Source organism: Dipodomys ordii, unplaced genomic scaffold (genome assembly GCF_000151885.1).
Source record: "Dipodomys ordii isolate 6190 unplaced genomic scaffold, Dord_2.0 Scaffold141, whole genome shotgun sequence".
In the NCBI taxonomy this organism is placed as follows: domain Eukaryota; kingdom Metazoa; phylum Chordata; class Mammalia; order Rodentia; family Heteromyidae; genus Dipodomys; species Dipodomys ordii.
The window spans coordinates 849,297-876,837 of NW_012267357.1; the positions used below are offsets into that span (position 1 = coordinate 849,297).

Below are 27,541 nucleotides of genomic sequence, written 5' to 3' on the forward strand. Positions count from 1 at the left end.
ATTTGTTTGTTTTTCCGTGGACCTGAACTCTGGGCCTGGGCGCTGTCCCTCAGCTCTTCAGCTCAAGGCCAGCACTCTACCGCTTGAGCCACAGCACCACTTCTGGCTTTTTCTGTTTATGTAGTGCTGAGGAATCAAACCCAGGGCCTCATGCATGCAAGGCAAGCACTCTACCACTAAGCCACCTTGTTTGTTTTTCTTTTGAAAAAAAACACTTTTTTTGCAAACAGCTTGCCAGGAAAACTTTTTGCCCAAACTGGCAGGCTAGCCTTGAATCTCAAGCCTTCTGATTTCAGCCTCCCAAATAGCCAAGATTACAGCTGTGACCCACCACACCTGGCCCAGATGTTACTATTTGATCCCTGTGTCCATGGCCTCCAGACCTGGACACTCTCTAAGCTTTCCTGGAGTCTCACCCTGACAACCTTGACCCACCAGGGCTTTGCTTCTGCTGCCCTCCTTTGCTGCCCCCATACCCCTTAGGGCACAGCTTAGCTTCCCAAGAGTTCTAGGGTTTCTGGTCCTGCCAATTGAGGGCTCTGGGAGCCTTGGCCATTCTGGTCCCCAGCCAAGCACCTGTGGCTATGAGGGCAGCAAGGAGCCCTTGTATCCCTCTGGGGCCCAGAAAAGCATCTTAGAATTGAGTCTGCCTAATCCCAGCCCTGATGTGCTTTATGGTACTCGAGTTACCCTAATCCTGAAACCCAAGCCAGGGTCCCAGCAGCCTTCCCAACAGCATGTGAGGGGCTCATGTGGCCTTCCCAGTGGGCAGCAAAAAAAAAAAAACAACTCCCAAATGCCTTTTGTGTTTGGATCTGACCCCCACCCTCAAGGATGAAAATCCAGTCCTTATTTACTCATGTAAGCTGCAGAAACGCCAGACCTGGAGCAGCCTTGCGGGGCCGGCTGCAGCTCTTCTCAAGGAGGAAATTCAAAGCCATCAGCGACAGCAGAGGTGATGGGTAAGGCAGACCCAGTGCGAGCCCAGTGCGGTCCAGGCCTCTAGGGTTTCATGGAACAGTAATGAGGCCCTGTGGGTCTATAAAATTAAAATACTTTTCCTAATAAAATTGGATCTTTGGGGCTTATAACTGATGATCAGATAACACCAAATGCTTGGGAATCAAGAGGGACCATAAACAAGATACAGTGTTACCTTATTACATAGTAAGTGGGAGACAGGAGCCAGTTGGCTCCCTGGGTGCTGCGTGGGCATGTGGATGAGTATGCTGGTATGGGCAGGAGCACTCCACAGTGAGGACCGCTCACACTACCTTGTGCATGTCTACCAGCTTTCTTTTTTCTTTCTTTCCTTCCTTCCTTCCTTCTTTCTTTTTTTTTGAGGGGGAGGCAGTCTGAAGCTTGAACTCAGCATTTGGGCGCTGTCCCTGAGCTTCAAGGTTAACACCCTACCACTTAAGTCAGAGCTCCATTTCTGTGTGTGTGTGTGTGTGTGTGTGTGTGTGTGTGTGTGTGATTTTATTGGAATTAAGAGTCTCACAGACTTTCCTGCCTGGGCTGGCTTTGAACTATGATCCTTAGATCTCAGCCTTCTGAGTAGCTAGTGCCTGGCTTCTTCATGGAATTTTGTTGTTGTTGTTTTGTTTTGGTCAGCTGTGGGCTTGAACTCAGGGCCTAGATACTATCCCTGAGCCTCTTTATGCTAAAGGATATCACTCTATCAATTGAGCTACAATGCCACTTCCAGTTTTTGAGTGGATTGGAGATAAGAGTCTCATGGGGACATTTCTGCTTGGGCCAGCTTTGAACCACGATCCTCAGATCTCAGCCTCCTCAGTAACTAGGAATACAGGAGTGAGCCACCAGTGCCTGGCCATAGAATTTTTAATACTCATAGATTTCCCTCAGCAGATGTAATTAGCTCCTGACCTACTAAGGTCAGGATATGGGACAGAATGTCGAGGGAGCAAAGCAGGGTCCGGATATGTTTTCTTCAGGCCTCCCTGCTTGATGAATGAAAAGACCATCGCCCAGACCTCCCAGGAATCCCATGGGCTGAGACGGTAAAGGCAGGATGCAGGCTTGCCTGCCCTGCCACCCTCTCCACGGAGGCCCCAGCACCACGTCCCTGCCTGCAGGGGAGAGTGGATGGAAGGCAAGACCTTCCCCAGGCCTTCAATGGCCTCATTGTTCTGCCCCTGATGGCTGGAATTGGGCCTGGTGATTGTAATAATAAAGTTCTAACCACCAGCCAGCGCTTGGGTTTCCATAGCTCAGGGAGTATTTGATTTTCAAAGTCTCTGAGAGGGGAAGTAGTGTCTAAATGGAGTATGTGATTTCCATTCTCTACAAGGCTGAGCCTCCCATCCTGAGCCTTCATTCTCCCAAAAAGATGTCGGACCTGCCAGTCCCCCGGGTGCCCACGCATGTCAGGGCGGGACACAGTCTGAGGAGGCCCAAACATGGTGGGAATGAGGCCTGCCATCACCAGCTCAAACAAGCTCCCACTCCACCCCACCCACCCACCAAAGGTGCCTATGAGGACCAGATGCCTGCCACCATGAGGCCACCACGGAGTGAAGGGGAACGTGCCTCTGTCTTGGCCTTGCTCCTGCAGCACACATCTGGCCTGTTGAGAGGAAAAAGAAAAACACCTCTAAATTTTGTTTCCACCTCTCCTGCAAATAAATGAAGTAGCACATTTTTTTTCTTTAAAAACATTACCGAGGAAAGGGGACGAGGGAGCTAGATGGAGGGAGTTTGATTGGAAATGTTACAATGAATCCCCCCTCATATTATACAACTAATATATGCTAATGAAAACGTAATAGGAGATGCTAACTTTTCTGAGAATCCACCATTGCCCAGCATGTCATTACTACAGTCTACCTGGATAAAATGTGAATCAGCCCATTTCACAGATGACTGAGACTTACCCAAGGAATGATAAACCTCTGACTCCCTACACAACGCACAGCTTCTCCTTGGGCAGTATTCCCACCTATACTGGCTACTTTTGTAATTGAACTTGGAATCCAGTGGCAATGGCCACGCAGGAGATAGGATTGAGAACTTTGGCTCTGGATAAAATACAAAGAATGGTGTCTAAAACATCATGAGGGCTATGAGTGTGGCTTCATGGCAGAATGCTGTATAGCATGTGCAAAGGTCCTGGGTCCCATGCTAGCACCACATAAAATAGGACAATTAGACATCAGGGGACCCCTTGCTGAAATCTCTCCATAAATCAAAAGAAAAGAGTTACTGATGCCTTTATTTAAAAAATAGAGCTATTGGGCACAGAGGCTCCCTCCTGTTATCCTAACCACGTAGGAACCAATGATGGGAAGGATCACAATTGGAGGTCAGTCTACACAAAGCATTGATAAGACCCTTCTCTATCAGTAGCTGGCATATCTTACCATCTCAGCTACAAAGGAAGCTAAGATCAATAGGATAAGTTTTCAAGATCAGCCTGGGTTAAAAAAAAGTTTGTGAGACCTCATCTCAACAGAAGAAGCTGGACATGATGGTGTACATCTGTTATTCCAGCTATGGTAAGATGCATAAAAAGGAGGATCATGGTCCAAGATGGCCCATCAAAAAGTAAGACCCTGTCTCAAAAATCATCAGAGCAAGTGGACACCAATAGATTACATTTGTAACCTTAGCTACTCAGGAAGCTGAGGTCTGAGCATCAAGGTTCCAGGACAGCCTGGGCAGAACAATTTATGAGACTCTTATCTACAATTAACCAGCTGGGCGCTGGTGGCTCACGCCTGTAATCCTAGCTACTCAGGAGGCTGAGATCTGAGGATCGTGGTTCAAAGCCAGCCCAGGCAGGAGAGACTGTGAGACTCCTATTTCCAATAAACCACCAGAAAACCGGAAGTGGCACTGTAGCTCAAGTGGTAGAGCGCTCGCCTTGAGCTGAAGAGCTGAGGGACAGCGCCCAGGCCCAGAGTTCAAGCCCCACGACCGACAAAAACAAAAACAAAATACAATTAACCAGGAAAGCTGGAAGTAGAGCTGTGGTTCAAGTGTTAGTGCACAAGCCAGGGGTAAAAAAAAGCTAAGGGACAGCAGGATTGGCACCAGGATTTTAATAAATAAATAAATAAATACCAGAGCAAGTAGACACCAGTGGCTCATATCTATAATCCTAGCCACTTAGGAGGCTGAGTTCTGGAGGATCACAGTTGGAAGCCGGCACAGGTAGAAAAATTTGCTCAACTCCATCTCCAAAAACTAACCATCAGAAAGGCAGGCTAGAGGCATGGCTTAAGTGGGAGACCCCTGAGTTCAAACTCTGGTACCAACAAAACAAACAAAAATAGAGCACAAAGGACTGGAGATGTGGAAGAGAACCTGCTTATCAAGTGTGCATCATGAGTTCAATCCTTAGTGTTCTTAGTGTTACAGAAAAAGGAAGTATATATAATGTAAACATATCAAAATGTCAGATGAGGGGCTGGGAAGGTGGCTCAGTGGTAGAGCGTTTGCCTTGCATGCCTGAGGTCCTGGGTTTGATTCCTCAGCACCACATAAGCAAAAAAGAAAAAAAGCCAGAAGTGGCGCTGTAGCTCAAGTGGTAGAGTGCTAGCCTTGAGCTGAAGAGCTGAGGGACAGTGTCCGGGCCCAGAGTTCAGGCCCCACGACCGGACCCAAAAAAAAAAAAATGTCAGATGATACTCTGACATTTTGTTGTTATTGTTGTTGTTGATTCTGGGGCTTGAACTCTGGGCCTGGCACTGTCCCTGAGCTTTTCATCTCAAGGTGAGTGCTCTACCATTTGAGCCACAGCACTATTTCTGGTTTTCTGGTGGTTAACTGGAGATAAGAGTCTCATGGACTGTCCTGCCTTAGCTGACTTTGAACCATGATCCTCAGATCTCAGCTTTCTCAGTAGCTAGGATTATAGATGTGAGACAACAGCTCCCAGCTATACTCTGACCTTTTTACTTTATGTCTTAGAATGGAAGCAAAGTATGGAAGGTTTTCTCATGGGTCTTCTCTGTTCTTCTATATTCAACATGAAAGGCAGGTTGTGCTATAGCTTCTATTGCATCTTGTCAGCTCTGTTGTAGGAACTTTAGAAAGTGGGATTAGCTGGAGGAAGTAGGTCACTGGAGGTGGGCCTTTGAGTATATTGTGTCCTTGGCTTCTTCCTGTTTCCCTCTCTGTACTTCCTGTCTGCCATGAGATAAAGCAGCTCCTCCATGTCATACTGTCTTGCTACCATGATGGAACTGAGTAACCAAAGACTGAACCCCTTGAAATTATGAATCAAAGTAAACTTATTTTTTCTTTAAATTGTTCTCTCAGATGCTTTGGTCACAACTAATCCAGAGCTAATGTTTTAGAATCTGTATTTGCCATTACTATAAATCTAAACTCAAATAAAAAAAAATAGAATGGACCTGGGTGCCAGTGGCATATGCCTGTACTCCTACCTACACGATCTGAGGATCAAGGTTTGAAGCCAACTGTAGTAGAAAAAATCATGAGGCTCTTATCTTTAATGAACCACCAAAAAAAATCCTCAAGTGAAGCTATGGCTCAAGTGGTAGAGAACCAGCTTTGAGTGCAAAGGCTAAGGGACAGCTCCCTGGATCTGAGTTCAAGACCCAGTACTAGCACCAAAAAAAAAACCCAAACCCAGCCAGCCACCAGTGGCTCACACCTGTAATTCTAGCTACCCAGGAGGCTGAGATCTAATGATCGCGGATCAAAGCTAGCCTGGGCAGGAAAGTCCGTGAAACTTTTATCTCAAATAAACCACCAGAAAACCAGAAGTGGCACTGTGACTCAAGTTGTAGAGCACTAACCTTGAGCTGAAGAGCTGAGGGACAGCACCCAGGCCCTGGGTTCAAGCCCCATGACTTTAAAAAAAAGTCCAAAATAAATAAAAACAACACAAGCTTCTAAAGGATGAAGCATAAATAGCTCCGGGGGCATCAAGCTCAGGTGCCCAGACTCCTGGCTCAATTGGAAGAATCTCAGAAATGGCTATGGCTATGTTACCCTGCCAGTAGCACAAAAAAAAAGACCGTGGCACTTCTGAAAAGGTTCTGCTCTATGACAGTTACAGATAGATATTTTAGGGAATCTCATAATGGAGTGGTAAAGTGGCTAGCTGAACAGAGAAACCCTACTATTCCTGGTTCTGTGCTCAGACATCCACCAGCTGGCTGTGGGGTCAGGCATTCATGCAAGTCCAAGTGCAAGAAGTTTAGGCAGAGAACCAAATTGACAGTTTCAAACAGCTTGGTGTCACCTTTCCTGGACTCCAGGTTCCCGCTTTTTGTTGCACTCTGACCTTAGGGGGTTACACGGTGGGCATCAACTCTAACCCCTTAGAGCCAAAGTCCTCCATCCTGTCTTCTGTTTGACCATTGCCACTGGCTTCCAACTCCAAACATACCCAGGGGGCAAACACTCCCAAGGAGAGGCTGTGGGGGCTGAGAAGGTGGCTCAGTGGTAGAGCACTTGCTTGGCATGCATGAGGCCCTGGGTTCAATTCCTCAGCACCACATAAGCAAAAAAGAAAGAAGCTGGAAGTGGCGCTGTGGTTCAAGTGGTAGAGCGCTAGCCTTGAGCTGAAGAGCTGAGGGACAGTGCCCAGGCCCAGAGTTCAGGCCCCACAACCGACCCCCCCAAAAAAAATGTATCCAAGGAGAGGTTGTGGGCTGTGTAGAAACTCACTGGTTTATTCTTCCTCCTCCTCTTCCTCCTCCTCTTCCTCCTCCTCCTGTTCTTCTTCCTCCTCCTCCTCCTCTTTCTCCTCTTCCTCCTCTTCCTCCTCCTCCCTTTCTTCTTTTCCTCTTCTTTTTTTGCTGGTTGTGGGGTTTGAATTCAGGGCCTGGGCTCTGCCTCTCTGTGCTCAAAGCTAGTACTCTACCACTTGAGCCACAATGCCACTTGTGACTTTTTTCTGTTTATATGGTACTAAGAAATTGAACCCAGGGTTTCACACAAGCTAGGCAAGCACTCTACCACTAAGCCACATTCCTAGCCCTAGTTTATTATTCTTTGAGTAAGATTCAGCCATCTGTAAAATGGGATGGTTCATGACTTATCCAATAAGAACATTGTAATGATCTGTTGGGCCATGGTAGACTTTCAGCACCTCCTATTATGTTGTTTAAAAGGAAGAACTGTCCCCTGGGGAGAACCCTTGGGAGTTAAAATCATTTAAAAAGAGATGAGGGGGGAGAAAAAGAGGGGTGTGAGAGAGATCTATGAAATGTACCACATTTTTTTTGGTGGGTCGTGGGGCTTGAACTCAGGGCTTGAGTGCTATCCCTCAGCTCTTAAGCACTCTACCATTTGAGCCACAGTGCCACTTCCGGTTTTCTAGTGGTTTATTGGAGATCAGAGTTTCACGGACTTTCCTTGCCGGGGCTGGCTTTGAACCGAGATCCTTAGATCTCAGCCTCCTAAGTAGCTAGGATTATAGGTGTGAGCAACTGGCTCCTGTCTCCAAAGTACCACATTCATAGAGCAAGAAGGAAAAAAGCTCCTAATAAAATCCAACACTAGCTGAGAGCTGGTGGCTCACACCTATAATCCTAGCTACTCAGGAGGCTGAGATCTGAGGATCGCGGTTCAAAGCCAGCCCGGGCAGGAGAGACTGTGAGACTCCTATCTCCAAAAAACCACCAGAAAACCGAAAGTGGCGCTGTAGCTCAATTGGTAGAGCGCTTGCCTTGAGCTGAAGAGTTGAGGGACAGCGCCCAGGCCCAGAGTTCAAGCCCCACAGCTGACCAAAAAAAAAAAAAAAATCCAACACTTCTTTAGTCAAAACTACTCAATAAACTAGGAACAGATTAACACTTCTAGCAAGGCACCTGTAATCCTAGCTACTCAGGAGGCTGAGAACTGAGGATCAAGATTTGAAGCCAGCTTGAGCAGGAAAGTCTGTGAGACTTTTTTTTTTTTTTTTTGTCAGTGTGGGGCCTGGGCCTGTGTGCTGTCCCTCAGCTCTTCAGCTCAAGGCTAGCACTCTACCACTTGAGCCACAGTGCCTCTTCAGGCCTTTTCTGCTTATGTGGTGCTGAGGAATCAAACCCAGGGCCTCATGCATGCAAGGCAAGTACTCTACCACTGAGCTACCTTCTTAGTCCCTGTGAGACTCTTATCTCCAATAAACTACAGTACAAAAAAAAAAAAGCCAGAAGTGAGCTGTGGCTCTAGTAGTAGAGCAATAGCCTTGATCAAAAAAAAGGTCAAGGAAGAAGCCCAGGCCTAGAGTTCAAGCCTAGAGTTCACACATAAAGAAGAATATATAGGGGCTGGGAAGGTAGCTCAGTGGTAGAGCGCTTGCCTTGCAAGCCTGAGGCTCTGGGTTCGATTCCTCAGCACCACATAAGCAAAAAGAAAAAAGCCGGAGTAGTGCTGTGGCTCAAGTGGTAGAGTGCTAGCCTTGAGCTGAAGAGCTGAGGGACAGCGCCCAGGCCCAGAGTTCAGGCCCCACGACCAGACCCCCCCCCACAAAAAGAAGAATATATATTCAATATGATTTAAAAAAACTCTTCCATAAAAAACCCAGTGTATGGGCTGGGAAGGTAGTTTTTGCCATTTTCATTCAACATACTACTGGGCATCCTAGCCAGAGCAATGAGGCAAGAAGAAGAAATAAAATGATCCAAATGAGAAAGGAAGGAGCAAATGATACATGTTTACAAGTGACACGATCTTTTTAAAAAAATTTTTCGTTGTGGGGCTGGGAATGTGGCTTAGTGGTAGAGTGCTTGCCTAGTATGCTTGAAGCCCTGGGTTCAATTCTTCAGCACCACATAAACAGAAAAAGCCAGAAATGGCACTGTGCCTCAAGTGATAGAGTGCTAGCCTTGAGCAAAGAGAAGCTCAGAGACAGTGCCCAGACCCTGAGTTCAAGCCCCAGGACTGGAAAAAACATTTTAGTTGTTATTATAAAGGTGACATGCAGAGAGAATACAGTTACATAAGTCAAGTAGAAGTACGTATCTTTTGGGACCATGCAGATGACATGATCTTAGTTTTAAAAACCTTTGATGATTTGGGGGGCACAGAAATGGAGGGACAAAAGGTGAACAAATGCAGTAGTGGTACTCACTCAGCATTACATTGAAAATGAACTATACAATTTGTGAACAGGGATGGGGGGGCAAAACTGGGAGAGAGGGAGGGAAGGGGTGACATTGCCCAAAATGAAATGTACTCTTTACCTGACATATGTAACTGTAACCTTTTTGTACATCACCTTTATAATACCAATACAAATAAAATAAAATAAAATAAAAAATGAAACAGTGACCCTTAATAATAACATCCCTTAATAATACATCCCCTTAATAATAACAATAAGCAATAATAAAATTAGTTTTGATGTTCCACAAAAGCACTATTAAGGCTAATAAATTCAATGAAGTTGAGGGATACAAAACCAACACACGGAAATCAATTGCAGGCCAAGAATGGCAGCTCACACCTGTAATCTTAGCTACTCTGGCGGCCGTTATCAAGAGGATCAAGTTTCAATGCCAACTCAGAAAGAAAGGTTTAAGAGACCACATGTCATCCAATAAGTTTGGCAACCTGGCTCACACATGTCATCTCAGCTAAGCATAAAGTGTAAATGGAAGGAACATGATTCACACCAGCCTGGGCATAAATGCAAAACTCAATTTGAAAAATAACTGAGCCAGCCGCTGGTGGCTTATGCCTGTCATTCTAGCTGCTTAGGAGGCTGAGATCTGAAGATCACAGTTCAATGATACTTTGGGCAGGAAAGTCTATGAGACTCTTATTTCCAATTAGCAAGCAAAAAGCCAGAAGTGGAGCAGTGGCTCAAGTGGTAGAGTACTAACCTTGAGCAAAAAAGCTTAGGAAGCCGAGTGTTGGTGGCTCACACCTGTAATTCTACTACTCAGGAGGCTGAGATCTGAGGTTCGAGGTTCAAAGCCAGCCCAAGCAGAAAAGTCCGTGAGACTCTTATCTCCAGTAAACTACCAGAAAACTGGAAGTGGTGCTGTGGCTCAGTGGTAGAGTGCTCGCCTTGAGCTGAAGAGCTGAGGGACAATGCCCAGGCCCAGAGTTCAAGCTCAACGACCAACCAAAAAAAAACTCAGGCACAGTGCCCAAGCCCTGAGTTCAAGCCCCAGGATTGACACACAAAAACAAAAACACCTTACCTAGCTTATGGAACTATAACCCTCTGTGCATCACCTTTATAATAACAATAAAATGGTAAAACAATGACAAAAACCCACAAAAAAAAACCTAAGCCAGGGCTGGGAAGGTGGCTCAGTGGTAGAGTGCTTGCCTTGCACACATGAGGCCCTGAGTTTGATTCCTCAGCACCACATAAGCAGAAAAAGCTGGAAGTGGCACTGTGGCTCAAGTGGTAGAATGCTAGCCTTGAGCTGAAAGCTGATGGACAGCGCCCAGGCCCAGAGTTCAGGCCCACAACGGAAAAAAACAAATAAACAAAAAAACGTAAGTCAGGTGCTGGTGGCTCACACCTCTTATTCTAGCTACTCAAGAAGCTGAGGGTCTCAGTTTGAAGCCAGCAGGAAAGTCAGTGAGTCTCCTATATCCAATTAACCAGCAAAAAGCTGGAAGTGGAGCGGAGGTTCAAGTGAACAAAAAAGCAGAGGGACAGTACCCAGGTCCTGAGTTCAAGCTCTCGTATCAGCACCAAAGAAAACCCCTAAGCGTAGAAGTGCTGGATACTGGTAGCTCATATCTGCAATTCCATCTACTCTGAAGACTGAAACTTGGAGGATGGAGGTTTGAAACTTGCCCAGATAGAAAAGAGCTCAAGACTTTATCTCCAATTGACCGGCAAAATGCCAGACTAGAGCTGTGGCTCTAGTGGTAGAGCACCATCTATGAGCACAAAAACTGTTAGAGACCAAGCTCCAGTAACTGCAGAAAAACAAACAAAAACAAAAAAAGTAAACAAAAAAGAAAACAAATTAGAAAGGGCTCTACCTAAGAAGTAGAGTACCTGCCTAGCAGTTTGAGGCCTAATTCAACCCTTAGTGTTGCAACAAATAAATAATAAATAAATATTGTGTTTTTATACACTATCAATGAACAATTGGAGAAGAAAAAAGGCAAGATATGAATATAAATATAATTCTATCATCTAATTTCAGAAAATCTAGAAAGCCAAAATAAGTGCTAAAGGCATGGCTCAGTGGTAGAGTACCTGCCTATAAAGTGTGAGGCTCTGAATTCAAACCCCAGTATCACCAAAGTAAAAAAAAAAAAAAAAAACAAACTCAATTCACAACAAGCAAACAGCTGGTACTGATGGATAACATTTGTAATCCTAGCTACTCAGGAGGCTGAGAGCTGAGGTTCATGATTCTAAGCCAACCTGTGAAGAAAAGTCTTGTGTGTGTGTGTGTGTGTGTGTGTGTGTGTGTGTAAGAGAGAGAGAGAGAGAGTCATGGGGCTTGAACTCTGGGTCTGAATGCTGTCCCTCAGCTCTTTAGCTCAAGGCTAGTGCTCTACCACTTGAGCCACAGTGCCACTTCTGGCTTTTTTCTGCTTATGTGGTGCTGAGGAATGGAACCCAGGGCCTCATACATGCAAGGCAGGCATTCTACCACTGAGCTACCTTCCCAGCCCCAGAAAAGTGTTTTTGAGATTTTATTTTTTGCCAGTCATGGGGCTTGAACTCAGGACCTAAGCACTGTTCCTAGCTTCTTTTGCTCAAAGCTAGCATTCTACCACTTGAGTCACAGAGCTACTTCCAGTTTTACTGTTTATGTGGTATTGAGGAGTCAAAGGGTTTCATGCATGCTAGGCAAGCACTCTACCACTAGGCCACATTCCCAGCCCCCCCCCCTTTTGAGATTCTTATCAGCAATTAACACCAACAAGTAGAAGTGTGGCTCAAATGGCAAAAATTGAGCCTTGAGGGATAACACCTAGGCCTTGAGTTCAAGTCCTTAGTACTGAGACAAAAACAAAAATGACATCAAACAAACAAAAACCCAATTTAAAAATAGGCACATAAGTAGGAGCCAGTGGTTCATGTTTATAATGCTAACTGTACAGGATGCTGAGATCTGATGATTGCAGTTTGAAGCCAGCCCAGGCAGGAAATTCTGTGGGACTCTTATCTTCAATAAAACTACCAAAAAGCCAGCGGTGGAGCTATGGCTCAAGTGGTACAGTGGTAGCCTTGCACAAAAGAAACTCAGGCCAAGTTAAAACCTCAGGATCTACACACACACACACACACACACACACACACACACACACAGAGTACATGGATGGGGTGTAGTGAGGCATACCTATGATCTCAGCTACTTGGGAAACAGATATAGAAGGATTACAGTTTAAGAACTACCTCATTGGGGCTGGGAAGGTGACTTAGTGGTAGAGCGCTTGCCTTGCATGCCTGAGGCCCTGGGTTCGGTTCCTCAACATCACATAAGCAAAAAGAAAAATGCCGGAAGTGGCGCTGTGGCTCAAGTGGTAGAGCGCTAGCTTTGAGCTGAATTGCTGAGGGGCAGCGCCCAGGCCCAGAGTTCAAGCCTCATGACTGACCAAAAACCAAAGACAAAAACAAGAACTACCTCAGACTCTATCTGAAAATGCAAAGCAAAAGGACTGGGGCATGGCTCTTGTTATAAAACTCTTGCCCTGGATGTGAAGGGTAAACAAAGGAGGAGGCTGCAATGCTTGGTAAGAAATGTACGCATTATCCTGCCCATGTAATTGTAACCCCTCTGTGCAGTATGTTCACAAATAAAACAAAATTAAATTAAAAAAAAATAAAATTCTTGCCCTGAGCTCAAACCCTGGTAACACACACACACACACACACACACAAAATCACACATGACTTAGACATTACAATGAAATATCAAATATAAAAATAGCCAACAAACAGGAAGATGTTCAATATCACTAGTTATTCGTGAAATGCAAATCAAAATCACAGTGAGATCTACATTACATCTAATAGCGTGACTACTTAAAAACAAAAAAAAAATAGCTGGGAAGGTGGCTCAGTGGTAGAGAGCTTGCCTTGCAGGCATGAGGCCCTGGGTTCGATTCCTCAGCACCACATAAGCAGAAAAAGCCAGAAGTGGTGCTGTGGCTCAAGTGGTAGAGCGCTAGCCTTTATCTGAAGAGCTGAGGTACAGCTCTCCGGCCCAGAGTTCAAGCCCCACGACCAGCAAAAAAAAAAAGCTGGGTGCCAGTGGTCCATGCCCGTAATCCTAGCTACTCAGGAGGCTGAGATCTGAGGATCACAGTTTGAAGCCAGCTTGGGCAGAAAAGTCCCCATGAGACTTTTTTTTTTAAATTTCCTTATACACAGGTTTATCAGGTACACAGAATGTGCATGCCTGGGGTGAGCTAGACATGGTAATTCAGAGCTGCTGGAGCTCTGCTAGAGTGGTTTAGCGAGGGGAACAACAATAACAGACTTAGAGAAAGGCCTGGGCCCTGTGAAGTCAGGATGGAAGTGGGTGTTTGGAGGCCTATCTGAGGTTGTGGAAGTCCATGGCCAGAGGCCAAGGCCAGTTCCCATTGCCATGACCCTGACCATAGCAGTGGACTAACTGGGAAGGCTGCATGGCAAGTGGAGCAGGCTGAGGACAGTCGTCTTTCTCTTGCAGGGATTCCCACCTGTGGTGTGGAGTTTCTCAGAGGCTTTCGCCTGCACCTGAGACTCTTATCTCCAATTAACCAGTCAAATATGGGCTCCACATTTGCTCAAGGCTAACGGAGCCTTGAGCCAAAGAACTCAAGAATAGTGCCCAGGCCCTGAGTTCAAGCCCCATGAACAACAAAACATGTTAGGGAAGTTGTCACACTGTTGATGGGAATGTAAAGCAAGGCAACCAATCTGGAAAACATTTGGTAATTCCTCAAAAAGTGAAAGAGAATTACTGTAAAAGTTAGCACTTTAGGCATGTAACTAAAGAATGGAATCAGGCCTTAAACTGATCTTTGTAAGAGTGTTCACAGCAGCATTACTCACAATGGTGCCAAGGTGGAAAAGGGGCTGTATCTGTGTCTGCAGTGGTGGAGTGCCCATCTGTGAAATGTAAGGCCCTAAGTTCAAACCCAGTACTGCCAAAAAAAATTTTTAAAGGTGGAAATAACTTGTATCATAGAAAGATGAATGGATAATATTTGTATATGTAATACTTATGAATAAAATGTGTTATATATGTGAATATTATTTCAGCTTTCAAAAATAAATTCCTCTCTCTCTCTCTCTCTCTCTCTCGTGTGTGTGTGTGTGTGTGTGCACGCGCGCATGCGCGCGCCGTTAGTAGAGCTTTTTGCCTAGTTTCTTTGGCACTGGACTACTTGAACCATAGCTCTGCTCTGGCTTTTTGCTAGTTAATTGCAGATAAGAGTTTTGGGGCGTTTTCTGCCTGGGCTGGATTTGAATTTCAATCCTCAGATCTCAGCCTCCTGAATAGATAGAATTATAGCACTTGACCAAAAGGAAGTTCTGATATATGCTACAACATAGATGAGCCTTTAAAACATGATGCAATGTGAAATGTGATAGTCACAAAAGACCAAATTGTAAGGGTCTACCTATATGAGGTAGTTAAATCAGAGTCAGAAAGTAGAATGATAGATGGCAGGGTCTAGATGTCAGAGGGGAGGAGGAATTAGTGTTTAACTCTTACAGTTTCTAGAGTGATTAAAAAAACAAACAAACCTATACAACCACACCATAGGATTTAATGTCACTAAATCACACATTTAGACAATGGTTATTTGTTTATTTATTTATTTGCCAGTTCTGGGGCTTGAACTAAGGGTCTGAGTGTTGTCCCTAAGCTCTTTTGCTCAATGTTGGTAATCTACCACTTGAACCCCACCTCCACTTCTGGCATTTTTTTAAAAGGGGTTAATTATAGATAACAGTGTTACAAACCAGGCATGGGTGGCTCACGCCTATAATCTTAACTGCTCTGGAGGCTGAGAGCTGAGGATCATGGTTCAAAAGCCAGCCTGAGCAGGAAAGTCTGAGGGACTCATCTCCAATAAAGCACTCAGAAAACCGGAAGTGGTTCAAGTGGTAGAGCGTTAGCCTTGGGCTGAAGAGCTGAGGGACAACACCTAGGCCCAGAGTTCAAGCCCCATGACTGACTAAAAAAAAAAAAAAGTATTACAGATTTTTCCTGTCCAAGCTGGCTTTGAACAGTGATTCTCAAATCCTCAGCTTGCTCAGTAGCTAGGATTACAGGTGTGAGCCACTAGTGCCCAATTCAATATGGTTAGTTTTTATATTATGTATATTAAAAAAATAGGTCAGGTGCTGGTGGCTCACACTTGTAATCCTAGCTATTCAGGTTGAGGACTGCGGGTCAAAGCCTGCCCCTGAAGAACAGTCCATGAGATTCTTTTTTTTTTTTTTTTTGGATCCGGTCGTGAGGCCTGAACTCTGGGCCTGGGCGCTGTCCCTCAGCTCTTCAGCTCAAGGCTAGTGCTCTACCACCTGAGCCACAGCACCACTTCCAGCTTTTTTCTTTTTGCTTATGTGGTGCTGAGGAATTGAACCCAGGCCTCATGCATTGCAAGGCAAGCGCTCTACCACTGAGCCACTTTCCCAGCCCAGTCCTTGAGATTTTTATCTCCAATTAACCACCAGAAAACTGGAAGTCCTGCTGTGGCTCAAATTGGTAGAGCGATAGCCATGAGTTCAAGCCCCACCTCTGACAGAAAAACAAAAGATGATTTGAAACTTAAAAGGCTTTTTGGGGGCTCAGTTGGATGGTCTTTTTTTTTTTTTTGTCAGTCGTGGGACTTGAACTCTGGACCTGGGTGCTATCTCTCAGCTCTTCAGCTGAGCTCAAGGCGAGCTGAAGCGCTCTACCACTTGAGCCACAGCACCATCTCTGGTTTTCTGAGTGGTTTATTGGAGATAAGAGTCTCATGGACTTTCCTGTCTGGGCTGGCTTTGATCTGAGAATCTCAGATCTCAGCCTCCTCTTGATTAGCTAGGATTACAGGCTGAGCCACTGATGCCCTTGGATAGTCTTTTGAACAAACTTGCCACCCACTCTCTCCTGACTGGCTCTGAGTTGGCCTGAAGCCTCCTAGAGCTAGGAGGTAGGTTGAAGTCACAGGAACTCCCCACTCTCCCTTGAGGTAGGAAGTTGAAATTATCAGGTCAATTAGGAAAGATACAACCAAAAAATCCAAGTCTCATTCACACTTCAAGGAGGTGTTTCTTGGCTGGGTGCCACTTTTATTATTTTTGGCCCAGACCACTGAAAGCCCTACAGACCCAGGGAAGGTACAATGCCATCTTTGATTTGCGTTTCAGGGATCAAGGCAAGTGAGTTTGGGTGTAAATGCAGATAACATTTCAGAGATCTTTCATGAAAGGAGTCACTAGACCAGGACAGAAAGGGAGTTGGTGTATGACGTGTGTGTTTGCCTTTAGAAGCATCATTTCCCAGCATATCCGGCTGACCCTGGCCCAAGGTCCCTTGGCTTGTGTCCAGATCCTTGGCCATCCATGCATACTAGGTCTGGGCTGTGCGGCTGGCAACCTCTCCCACTTCTTCTTGTGCATAGGGGGCTGTCCATGCACAAACTTACAATCTCATCTCTCTTCAGAGTTGCAAAGTGTTTGGGTGCTAACTGGGCTCAGGCGGGGCATGGCCCTATGGGAAAGCCTTGGTAACCTACCCTCTTTGTCTTTTCTGAGTCCAGCACCCACTAACCCACGATGAGGAAACCTAGGGGCTCTGCCCTTAGCCCCAAGGCCTGCAAGTGAAGGGTGCTTGCGACTTCCCTGCCCTTTGTCTGGAATGGATACACAGACTCAAGCCTAAGTTCGCATCAGGGGCACTTCGTTGGCCAATTGGCAAGCAACCCCTCTATGCCCTCTCTGGTGCCCTGGGCTCCCTCTGCTTTATCCTAGCCCCCTAGCAGCCTTTCTGATGCCCAAGAACCCCCAGACGCCCAGCTTCGGCTGCAGCAGACAGTGTTGGCTGGGGAGGAATTACACCACTGGGCAGCTCCCGCCCAAACGCCGCGCGCCTGCGCACGCGGCCCTCACTGCTCTCGTGGCACTTGGCACTGCGTGGAACCGAGCGCTCACTCCCATCGCCCCCCGCGCCGCGCTGCCGCGCTGGCAGGGCCGAGAGCGCTTGCGCGATTGACGGCTCGCCCCTTACTGCGCAGGCGCGGATGCCTGAGCGCGCGCGCTGGGTCCAGCTGTTCGGGCAGCGTAGGGTGTGCCGCGAGCCTACGAGGGGACGTAGGCGGGCGGTCGCGCGCACGCTGGGGGCGTGGCCGAGGGAAGCTGTAGCATCCTAGGCCCTCTTTCTGTTGGAGCGTGCGTCGCGGACTTCTGCAGAAGGGTCAGTGGAGCGGGAACCCCGCGTGCATTGGCTCCGCGCTGCGCCCTTCCATCCGTTGCCTTCTCCTCGCCCGCAGAAGGGTGTTCGGAGCGGCGGGCCTCTGCGGTCTGTGGCGGGGATTGAGGTTTGCCTGGAGGCGGGGGCTGTTTCAGCCGTCTGGGGACCTCGCACCCGCTCCACATTTGGTCTCGCTCAGGCCCCTTTCGTTCTCCATTTTCTAGGCGGTTCTTGGATTTGCGGCCTCTGAGGAAAGCTGGTCAGGCTCGTCTCCCCCCGGGTGCTGTCGGCGGGCGCCTTGAGTGTGCTCTGGTACGTAGGTGGGCTTTCTGGCCTTGGGACTTGTGAACGCCTATTTCCTGCTTGGCGGTTGCGGGCGGGCGGGGGGGGGGCGGCGGACGGGCGATGCGGTCGTCTGCCCTGAACTTTCTTGAAACTTGGGACGGGTTCTCCTTCCGGGGCTCCTCCGAGCAGCCAACGCTCCAGCATTCCACGGGCACTGCCTTTGGCTTTCGGAGGCAAAAACGCGCGCCCCGGATCCAGCGCTGAACAGAGCGCTGTTCAGTCCAGGAGAAGGATCAAAAGGATCGAGGTTTCCCGGAGCCCAGGCAGAATGGGGAGAGAAGCAAGAGACCAACAGACCCATAGGCCAGGGAGGCCTGGGATGGCCCAGGTTCTCAAAATGCTGAGAGTTTGGCCCAGGGTTATGGGCATGAATATTTAAAATGGAAGTGTGACTGGCTTGCTGGTGCAGGGGACTCTCTCTCCTCAAAAGTTCCAAGGAGCTCATATGTGCAGGTGGATGGACAGGGAGGCTGCAAGGAGCTCATATGTGCAGGTGGATGGACAGGGAGGCTGCAAGGAGCTCATATGTGCAGGTGGATGGACAGGGTGACAGCAAGGTTCCTAGAGGGGTTGGGAGATGAAGACTAGGAAGAAGAGAAGAAGCACAGCCATTTGAGCGGCACACTGGACATAGGATTTAGGCTCTGTGGGCAGCCTTGGTGGGCCTAAATGGAAGATACTGCTGCTTTTTTTTTTTCTTTTTCAATAGAATTCAGTGAGGGATCAGGGCTGCTTCATGAGTGGACTCCACATCGTGCAATCCTAGTGTATTTATTATAGTAGGATGGGGAAGCCAGGCTCAGTGACTGACCGTTTAGACAGAAGTGGGAATGTTCCAGAATGCTTGGGTGGTAGAAATAGGTGCGGGTAGCCCTGGCAGCTTTGAGTGTTGCAAGCCACCCTGAGAGGTCTTTGGTGGTGGTAAACACAGAAAGCCAGGTGTGAAGGTGTGTTCAGGCCATGGTGCTCCTTAGGTAGGTGTGAGCAAGGGAAAAGTGAGTTGTGAGGTCAGGGTGAAGCAGAGAGTTTGTGTAGGTCCTGAGTGGGGCCTTTCTCTTAGGAGTCTGGGGAATGTTGAGGCTGGATGTGAAAGCTTCAGACCCAGACTTCCCAAGCCTGGAAGAGACCACTGCTTGGAGTGGGGGTTCAGACATCCCACTGGGATTCTCCAGACCCTGGAAACAGGTGACTAGGGTGGCAGGAGTGGACATAGCAAGTGGATTTATAGGATTTCTATGTTTGGGGATTAAGGTGCAATTAACTGGGATGGGGAATGTAGAGTTGTTTTCAGAGGGGGGATGCTGTTGCCTGCAGTGCAAGCTCCAGAGCAGAGCAGAGAGAGAACTGATAACATCCAGGCACTCTGCTTATCAGGTGCTGGGATGTATAAGAATCTTTTGACATACTCTGGGTATGTAGTGGTTTGCAGTGGGGAGCATAAGAGCCTGACTGTGAAGGGGAGCCACAGTTATGTGATTAAGCCTGTAATCTCTTCAGCTAGGTTTGCTGCCTCTGACATTTAGCAGTTTGTGTAGGAATGCAGACAGATCACTTCATCACTCTGCCTTAGTGACAATAGTACCAATTTCCTGGCCAAATGCCAGCAGTTCACACCTGTAATTCTATCTACTCAGGAGGCTGAAATCTGGAAGATTGCAGTTTGAAGCCAGTTCAGACAAGAATCTCCAAAGTAATCAGCAAAAGGCAGGGTTGGAGGCATAGCTCAAGTGGTATAACAGTAGCCTTGCAAGCACAAAGCCCTGAGTTCAGGCCCCAATACCATGAACACACACAATAATACCAGCCTCGTGTAGGATGTGTGGACTGGTTGGTTTGGCACGAGTGGTGCTGCTATCATTGTCCTGAAATTCCCTGGAAGCTCTGATCTGTCCTCTTTTTCTTCTCCTGGGATGGATAGCATCTGTTGATACATCTTTGCCTTGAAAGTCACAGGCAGCATTTGTCTGCTTTTTAGACCTCCCAGGCCAGTTCCCTGGGCCTTTTTTCTATTTGGAGCTCTTTAATTGGGTACCAGGAATTTACCTGCTTGTTACCATCTTGAGTGAAACCTGATGGTGATGGTTGGGCCTAGTTCCTGCTCTTCCCCACCTTGTTTTTGGACAGATCGCCTTGGATGATGGCCTGCATCTGACATTCCCCTCGGCTCTTCTCAGCTCTCCTGAGGCCACGGCTGTCAGCTCCCCTGGTCCTGAGCACTTGCCTGGAACCACCGGGTCTGCCACACCTTCTCCAGCTGATCCTTGTCCTGTTGCGTTGTGCGTCCGCCCTCTATCCACACCACCCCTTGTGCCTGCTCTTCCTTCTCCCCTCTTCTAGCATGCCTCGTGGCAGGCGCCCTCGGCAGGGCCCTCGCAATCCCATTCGGGCGGCCGCCAATTATGCCAATGCACACCCTTGGCAGCAGATGGACCAGGCCTCTCCTGGGGTGGAGTACACCCCTCTTGTGGACCCCTGGATTGAGCGGCCCTGCTGTGGGGATCCTGTGTGCGTGCGCATGACCATGGAGCAGAACAACACAGCTAGTGCTTCTGCAGGTGGTAAACCCACAGAAAGGGGCCCACTGGCTGGACGCATGCCTGGCCCGTGGCCTCTCAGGATGGACTTCCATTGGGTGCCTGGCTCAGACCCAGGCACATTTGATGGCTCTCCATGGCTACTGGATCGCTTTTTGGCTCAGCTGGGTGATTACATGTCCTTCCGCTTTGAGCACTACCAGGACCACCTTAGTCGTGTCTGTGAGATCCTTGGACGCTTGACTGGTCGAGCCCGGGCTTGGGCAGCACCCTACCTGAATGGGGACCTGCCCTTACCTGACAATTATGAGTTCTTCTGCCAGGATCTTGAGGAGGTTATTCAAGACCCAGTCAATTTTGCTGAGTACCATGCTGCAGTGCCCTGCCCTCTGCCCCCAGCATCTAGCCAGCCACCAGTGGCCCCACAGCTGCCTCTGGTGAGGCAATACTTAGCTAGGTTCTCGGAGACCCTGGCACTCAATATGGGCACTGCTCCCAGGCCAGTCCCAGCTGAAGCAGCTGGGACTAACACTACATCTGGAAATGCTCAGCCTGTGCGGCAGCTGCCCAAAGAGAGTGCCCCTGTGTCCCAAGAACCTCCTACCCAGGCCAGTTCTGTATGTGGCCCTGATTCTGATTCTGTGGGGCCAGCTGCCTCCCACACAGAAGAGGCAGCCCCCAAACCTGTCCCTAAACCTTCAGAAGCCCAGAAGCTAGATGTAGCTTCCCTAGGGGATTCAGAACCCCAGAAAGCAGAGGAGGAGATTTCTGAGACAAAGGGAGACCAGCGAGTGTCCCTGGGTACCTCACAGGAGGTGGCAGATGTCCCAGAGAGCCCAAAAGAACCACCTGTTGTACATCTTAAATCCTTGGCTTCTGAACATGATCCAGACAGGTGCAACAGTGCCCCTTGTGATGAAGTGACATGTATGACAGACCAACCCCAAGACCCTATGGGACAGAGTGGTGCCCCCAGATGAATCCAAGTGATGTCCCAGCAGTGTGAGAAGGTACATCTGTTCTGGAGTACATCCTGTCTGAAAAGCAATTTTCCTAAGCCCCCAGAAGAATGTGCACCTATGTCCTCATCCTCCAATGGTGCTGGCTTCTGGCTACGTCACCACTTACCTGGAAGTGCCATTTCACTGGACTGGTTCCCACAGAATAGTTTTGTAGGTCAGCCCTATGGGGTAATTTGTCACCTACTGCTTGTGCAGAACACTTTCCTTAGTGTTTCTCCACACTGGCTGGTCAATATTAGTCAGTGGTTTGCTTTGCTTGCTCTTGACAGAACCTGCTCCTTGTATGATACTTGCTTTTCTTTTCTACTCCAGCATCCTTGTCCCTGTGACCTCTGGCCTTCAGGCTGAAGTGCAAGGAGAAGGCATGCTGTGTACTTTTTTTTTTTTTTTTTTGCCAGTCCTGGGGCCCAAACACTGGGTTTGGGTGCTGTCCCTGAACTCGTTTTTGTTCAAGGCTAGTACCTTACCACTTGAGCCACAACACTTCTGGCTTTTTCTGTGATTAATTTGGAGATGAATCTCATGGGCTTTCCTGCCTGGGCTGGCTTTTTATATCATTTTTAAAATTTCATAATTATGGGATGCAATGATAATTTGAAACACATATATAGATCAGGATGGTTGGCATTCTCTATCATTTTTATCTTGGGAATGCTCAAACTCCTTTCTTTTAGTTCTTTTATATAACATGATTGTAAACTATAATCTCCCTACTGTTGTAGAACACTAGAACTTACTCTTATCTAACAGTATTTTGGTACCTGTTTTCTAACCTTCATATGATGTCCCAACCTTACCCATCCTAACTTCTAGTGAGACCAGTTATTTTAGCTTTTGCACGTATGTGAGAATATATGGTACTAGTTTTCTTGGTTCTGACTTATTTCACTTAACAGTGGTCTTCTGTTCTGTCCCTGTTGCTATACTTCAGTTTTTATGGCTGAATAATACTCTATTGCCTGAATCTACTGCATTTTCGTTAACCACCCATCCATCACTCGACACATTGGTCGATTACATTTCTTGCAGGCAGCACAGAAGCAGCCACTTTCTTGAGTAGGGTGGCATCTTGGTTGAGAACTCTGCTAACCTGTGGGCTTACCAGCAGTCCTGGTGGCTGAGAGGTTTGGAAGTACAGAATGGTTGAATTCAAGACCTCAGGCTCAACTGCAGGCATCCTCTGTCTTGTAACATTCTCATATTTGCATATCTTAAGTTGTGGTGCTGCCCTCTCCCTTCCTATCCTGGGCCTGCCTTCCCCTGTTCACTCAGGCAGTCCATTTAGCACTTAAAGCCCCTATGATGTAAACAGCTTATATTTTCTGGAAGACCATGAGCCTTGAGGTCAAGGCTCTGTCTTAGCTGTGTGTTCTTGGTATACAATTGGTGCTCATTAAACATGCATTGAAACTGTTGAGTGTTTGGTGGTTGCTGACAAAGTAAGAGTCCTGTGTGGGTGGGAGCTCAGCACCCATCTGTCAAGAACTCTGGGTTTGTGTCACAGTTGTGGCTCCTGTGGGGACCTAAGGGTCTGGTGGAAGGAGTTGGGGCTAATGGGGTGGGGATGGAGCCTCTGCAGGTGTGGGGTGGTCTTGAGAACTGGCTGTTGGGAGCTGTGGATGAAGTGAGGCTGCAGCTCAGAGCTTCAAGGCTGAAGGCCAGGAGCTGGAATGAAGAAAGACCAGTTTTGTACTAGCAGGGGTTTTAATGAGGAGCTCAGTGGGGAAGCTCCCTTTAACCAAGTTTACTTGAGGATGGGGAAATACAGCTGTCCACTACAGTGAGTGCCTACTTAGGGGACCATTCACAGGAATATCAGACTCCTTTGCAGTTTTTCATTTGTAACATTAATAAAAGAAGACTCCATTCTGGCAACTTGGAAGAAAAAAAAATGAAAACATGCCTTGCAAATATAACCAGTTTAGGAAAAAAAAAAGTGATAAGAAAACCTCAGGTAAGATATTTTTTTTAGGAAAAGAGAAATGGTTGGAGTTGTTTTATTTGGTGACATAATTAATTAGAAAAGGCTCTGGGTCCAGTTTTATTTGCTTTTGTGAAGTATTTCAAAGCATAAGTATCTGTGTATGCAACAACTGGGAAGCTATTTTTAGGAAGCTGATAGCAAAGTGAGAAGTTGAGGGCAGTCTCAGTTCAGATGTGGGAATCCCAGGGTGTCTGGTGGACATGTAGTGAATCCTTTAAGCTTGATATTGCTTTTCCCCGGCTGATCTCTCCAGCCTGGGCATCTCCTGGAGACTTGAGGTGTGGTCCACTATGTCTCAGGGCCATCAGGGTGGCTTCTGTGCTTAGGCAGGTTGAAGAGCCTGTGGGGGAGTCTAGGTGATAGTCATTGTGGTTGGGTCTCAGCAATGGTAGCCAGGTTGCCTATGCAGGTGGTATAGGAGGAGGGGACTGTGGCCTTTCAGACCATTACAAAGTTGCTTCAGGCACAGGGGATGACCCAGATTTTTTTCTACTCTTTGGGAGAGAAGCCTCCGTGTGGTGCACAGCCTGTGTGAGAGGGCTTGGGTCATTTGTCCTGTTGGCACCTGCACGTAGGGCAGGCATCTTGGATAAGCTGCAGCTGAGAGCCTGGCAGTTTGCAGGACAAGCTCAGGCTGGTCAGGATGGAAGGTCTGCCTTGCAGATTAGTCTCCCTCCCTCCCTTCCCTTGAAAATATCCAGAGATTTTGTTTCCTGAAAATAGCACATAGGCACTAGCCAAGGTTTTGTTTTGTTTTTGGCTGGTTGTGGGGCTTGAACTCTGGGCCTGGGGGCTGTCCCTCAGCTCTTCAGCTCAAGGCTAGCACTCTACCACTTGAGCCACAGTGCCTCTTGTGGCTTTTTCTGCTCATGTGGTGCTGAGGAATGGAACGCAGGGCCTCATGCATGTGAAGCAAGCACTCTACCACTGAGCACTTTTCCAGCCTGCCAAGGGTTTTTAAAGTAACTGTCTCCAAGGAAAACCTTAAATCACAAAGTACTGAGGATAAAGTTCCTGTGAGACATTGGTATTTTTATAAAGCTACAATGTTTGAAGTCCTTGCATATTAGTGTGCAAAGATAAACAATAGTGAATACAAGCTATTCTAGAGTCAGGTAAGTTGGAGATGTAGTGTGTGCTAGAGGTGTTGTTTCAAATTGACGGGATAAAAGACTTAAGTACAAACAGTTAAAACAGCTGGTTGCCCATCTGGGAAACGTGTAGAATTGGGTCTCTATTTCAGCTTTTGCTAGGGCCCCTTCAGATGGATTAAAGATGTCAACATGTAAAAAAGTCACACAAGTACTTTCATTAACTTTCTGTTACTATAACGATTGAGATAACCAGCTAATGAAGAGGAAAGTTTTTCTTCCCCTATCCCCCCACAATTGATTGGCTGTTACTTCTGGGCCTGTGGAGCAGCAGCACATACATCACAGAAGCAGCACCTGGCCAATGATCCCCCTCACATCTGGGATGAGAAAAAGAGGAAGAAGAGGCTGAGGTCCCAATGGCCCCTTCAAAGACACAACTTCTGTGATGTAAAACCTCCACTGGTCTCCACCTGTTAAGGGCCTACCATCTCCTGGATGAGGACTAAACTACATGAGCTTTAGGAAACTCAGACCAAACCACAGCAATACTGCAGGGGTGAATTGTGTTTGCTTGTGATTCCAGGAGTTTACAAGCACCCAGACTAGCTGAATGTAGGGTAAATGTTGGACATGTAAAGTGCTGTAGATTAACCACATTGTAGTGATAAGCATTCATATGCTCACTACAGGTTTTGTGTATGAAGGCTTAGGCTTTGGGGTCTTAGGCTTTCATGGTCTATGGATTCTAAGTGGACTTAAGCTTGGTTGCACCTGGCCTCCTTGCCCAACCTTGGACAGATAGTCAGGAGTGGGGGAGTGAGGAGAATATACACCTAGTGCTTTGCTCAAGGCCTGAGCCCTCATCGTGGCCTCATGGGCGTCACTTTTATGAACAGCAAAACTGATGCAGCACACACACCTGGCAAATAAAGCTGTTTCTTCTAGTGTCCATCAGCATAAGCTAATGTATCAACAACCCATGTGCTTACCACCGACGGGGTGTGCTCTACTCTCTGCAGTCACTGGGGGACAAGTGACTAACAGGTACTCCATCAGGACAGACTTCTCTATAATGAGAGAAGTGGGAAGATCACAGCCATAGAACTGCAGGTGAATTTTGCAGTTAGAATAGGTACATGTAAATAGCTATTCACATTGCTGCCATGGACAGGAGGGAAGGGAAGGAGGGGTGGACCAAAGATGGCTGTGTTTGTTTGCTGGGGCTTCAGGGAGGCCATGGGGACAAATATTACAGGCCAATGTGCAAATCAGGGGTGTTTTCATCACAGTATGGAATTTATAAGTTTAACATCAGAGTGTGGGCAATGTTGGTTTTCCTGAGGTCTCTCTCTGCTGGCTTGTAGATGACTGTCTGTCCCCCATGTTTTTTACATGATTATCTCTGTCTCTCTGTCTCTGTCTCTGTCTCTGTCTCTCTCTCAGTACTGGGGCCTCAGTGCTTGCTTGATAGGCACTATGACCACTAACTATGCCCTCTACCTCTATTTTTTACTGGTTATTTTGAGATAACATCTCACCTTTTGCCTTGGGCACAGGCTTGGACCACATCCTGATTTTGTTTCTCATAGCTGGGATGACAGATCAGTTATTAGTTGAGAAAGGGGTCTTATGAACTTAGACTGGCCTTGAATTGAAATCCTCCTTGTTTTATCTCCTGAACACCGGGGCTCTAATCTCCCCTTCCTATTACCCCAACCATGTTGATTCCAGGCACATACCGATGATACTTTTTTACCTAAATTATCTCACTTAAAGAACTTACCTCTAGCCAGAGATGGTGACTCACACCTGTAATCCTAGCTACTCAGGAGGCTAAGATCTGAGGATCTCAGTTCAAAGCCAGCCAGAGCAGGACTTGCAGGAAAGTCCATGAAACTTATCTCTAGTAAACTACTCAGAAAAAACCAGAAGTGGTGCTGTGGCTCAAATGGTAGAACACCACCCTTGAGTACAGAAAGGCTTAGACCCTGTGTCCAAGCCCTAGGACTGACAAAAAAAAAAAGGACTGGGAATGTAGATTAGTGGTAGAGTGCTTGCCTAGCCTGCATGAAACCTTGGGTTCAATTCCTCAGTACCACATAAAAAGTAAAAGCCAGAAGTGGCACTGTGGCTCAAGTCCTAGCCTTGAGCAAAAGAAGCTCAGGGACAGTGCTCAGGTCCTGAGTTCAAGCCCCAGGACTCAGAAACAAAACAAAACAAAAAAATCTCCAGATAGAATCACATTCTGACATACTAGAAGATAAAACTTCAACATAAGACTTGAGGGGGAAAGCCAGGTGCCAGTGGCTGATGCCTGTAATCCTAGCTAATCAGGAGGCTGAGATCTGAGGATCAAGGTTCAAAGCCAGCCTGGGCAGGAAAGTCTGTGAAACCTTTATCTCCAATAAACTACCAGAAAACAAGAAGTGGGACTGTGGCTCAAGTAGTAGAGCACTAGCCTTGAGCTGAAGAGCTGAGGGACAGCGCCCAGGCCCAGAGTTCAAGCCCCACAATTGACCAAAAAATAAAAATAAAAAGAATTGAGGGGGATACAATTCAATAATAGTCAAGGTTGATGTCTCTAGTTTAGTTTTTATACATTTTTGGTAGTATTTTTGGATAGTGGTATTATATGTGTCCCTCTGCTGTGCACAGGGTTTTTGGATCTTCACTTGGGGTGTGGCATTGCCTGGCTTCTGCTCTTGAGTGGGCACTGCTCAGCTGTTGGAGCCTGCTTTCCTTTTGTTTAAGAAATATCTCCCTCTCCTGTTTTCCCAGGGTCTAACATGTTGCCTTTTGCTTGTAACCTGGAGTCTACCTATCAATGTAACTGTGGGGTGACAGAGGGCCTGCTGTCAGGGCCTGGGATGGGCAGAGTATGTCCGCCAAACCACCATGAATGTGTAATTTGAGCAAGAAATAAATTTTTCATGTTCAGGGCTGCTGAGTTGGGGGCTTGTGTGTTCCAGAGCATAACCAGTTACATCCTGACCAGTAGGGGATCCTGTTTCTCCTTTTTACATAGGGTTTGGACCTGCCTTGGTGCCATCTTGGCCACACTGATCCACAGAGCTGCCCGTCTGGATATCACATATTAGTTATTCTGACTTTATAAGTAATCTTGATTTTCTGGTAGAGAAACTCTCACTACCCCTTGTTCTTTGGCTGTCTTTTTAGGTTTGTTTGTTTATTATCAGTTATGGAACTTGAATACAGGGCCTGGGTGCTGTCCCTAAGCTTTTTTTTTTTTTTT

The 27,541-nt window shown here is 47.1% G+C and overlaps 2 protein-coding genes across 2 annotated transcripts in view; both read left to right on the forward strand.

Annotated features, from left to right (window-relative positions):
* The first annotated feature begins 17,543 nt into the window (after nt 1–17,543).
* On the forward strand, nt 17,544–21,629 carry LOC105997237 (chromosome unknown open reading frame, human C22orf29). The gene is made up of 2 exons (XM_013031588.1): nt 17,544–17,621; nt 19,779–21,629. The coding sequence occupies exon 2, from the start codon at nt 19,993–19,995 to the stop codon at nt 21,166–21,168; it is 1,176 nt and encodes a 391-aa protein (XP_012887042.1). The 5' UTR covers nt 17,544–17,621; nt 19,779–19,992; the 3' UTR covers nt 21,169–21,629.
* The window catches only part of Gnb1l (guanine nucleotide binding protein (G protein), beta polypeptide 1-like), a 73,355-nt gene continuing 63,397 nt past the window's right edge, over nt 17,584–27,541 (forward strand). The window contains exon 1 of the mRNA XM_013031589.1: nt 17,584–17,621. The gene's annotated coding sequence lies outside the window, so the exon portion shown is untranslated. The remainder of the gene's footprint in view (nt 17,622–27,541) is intronic.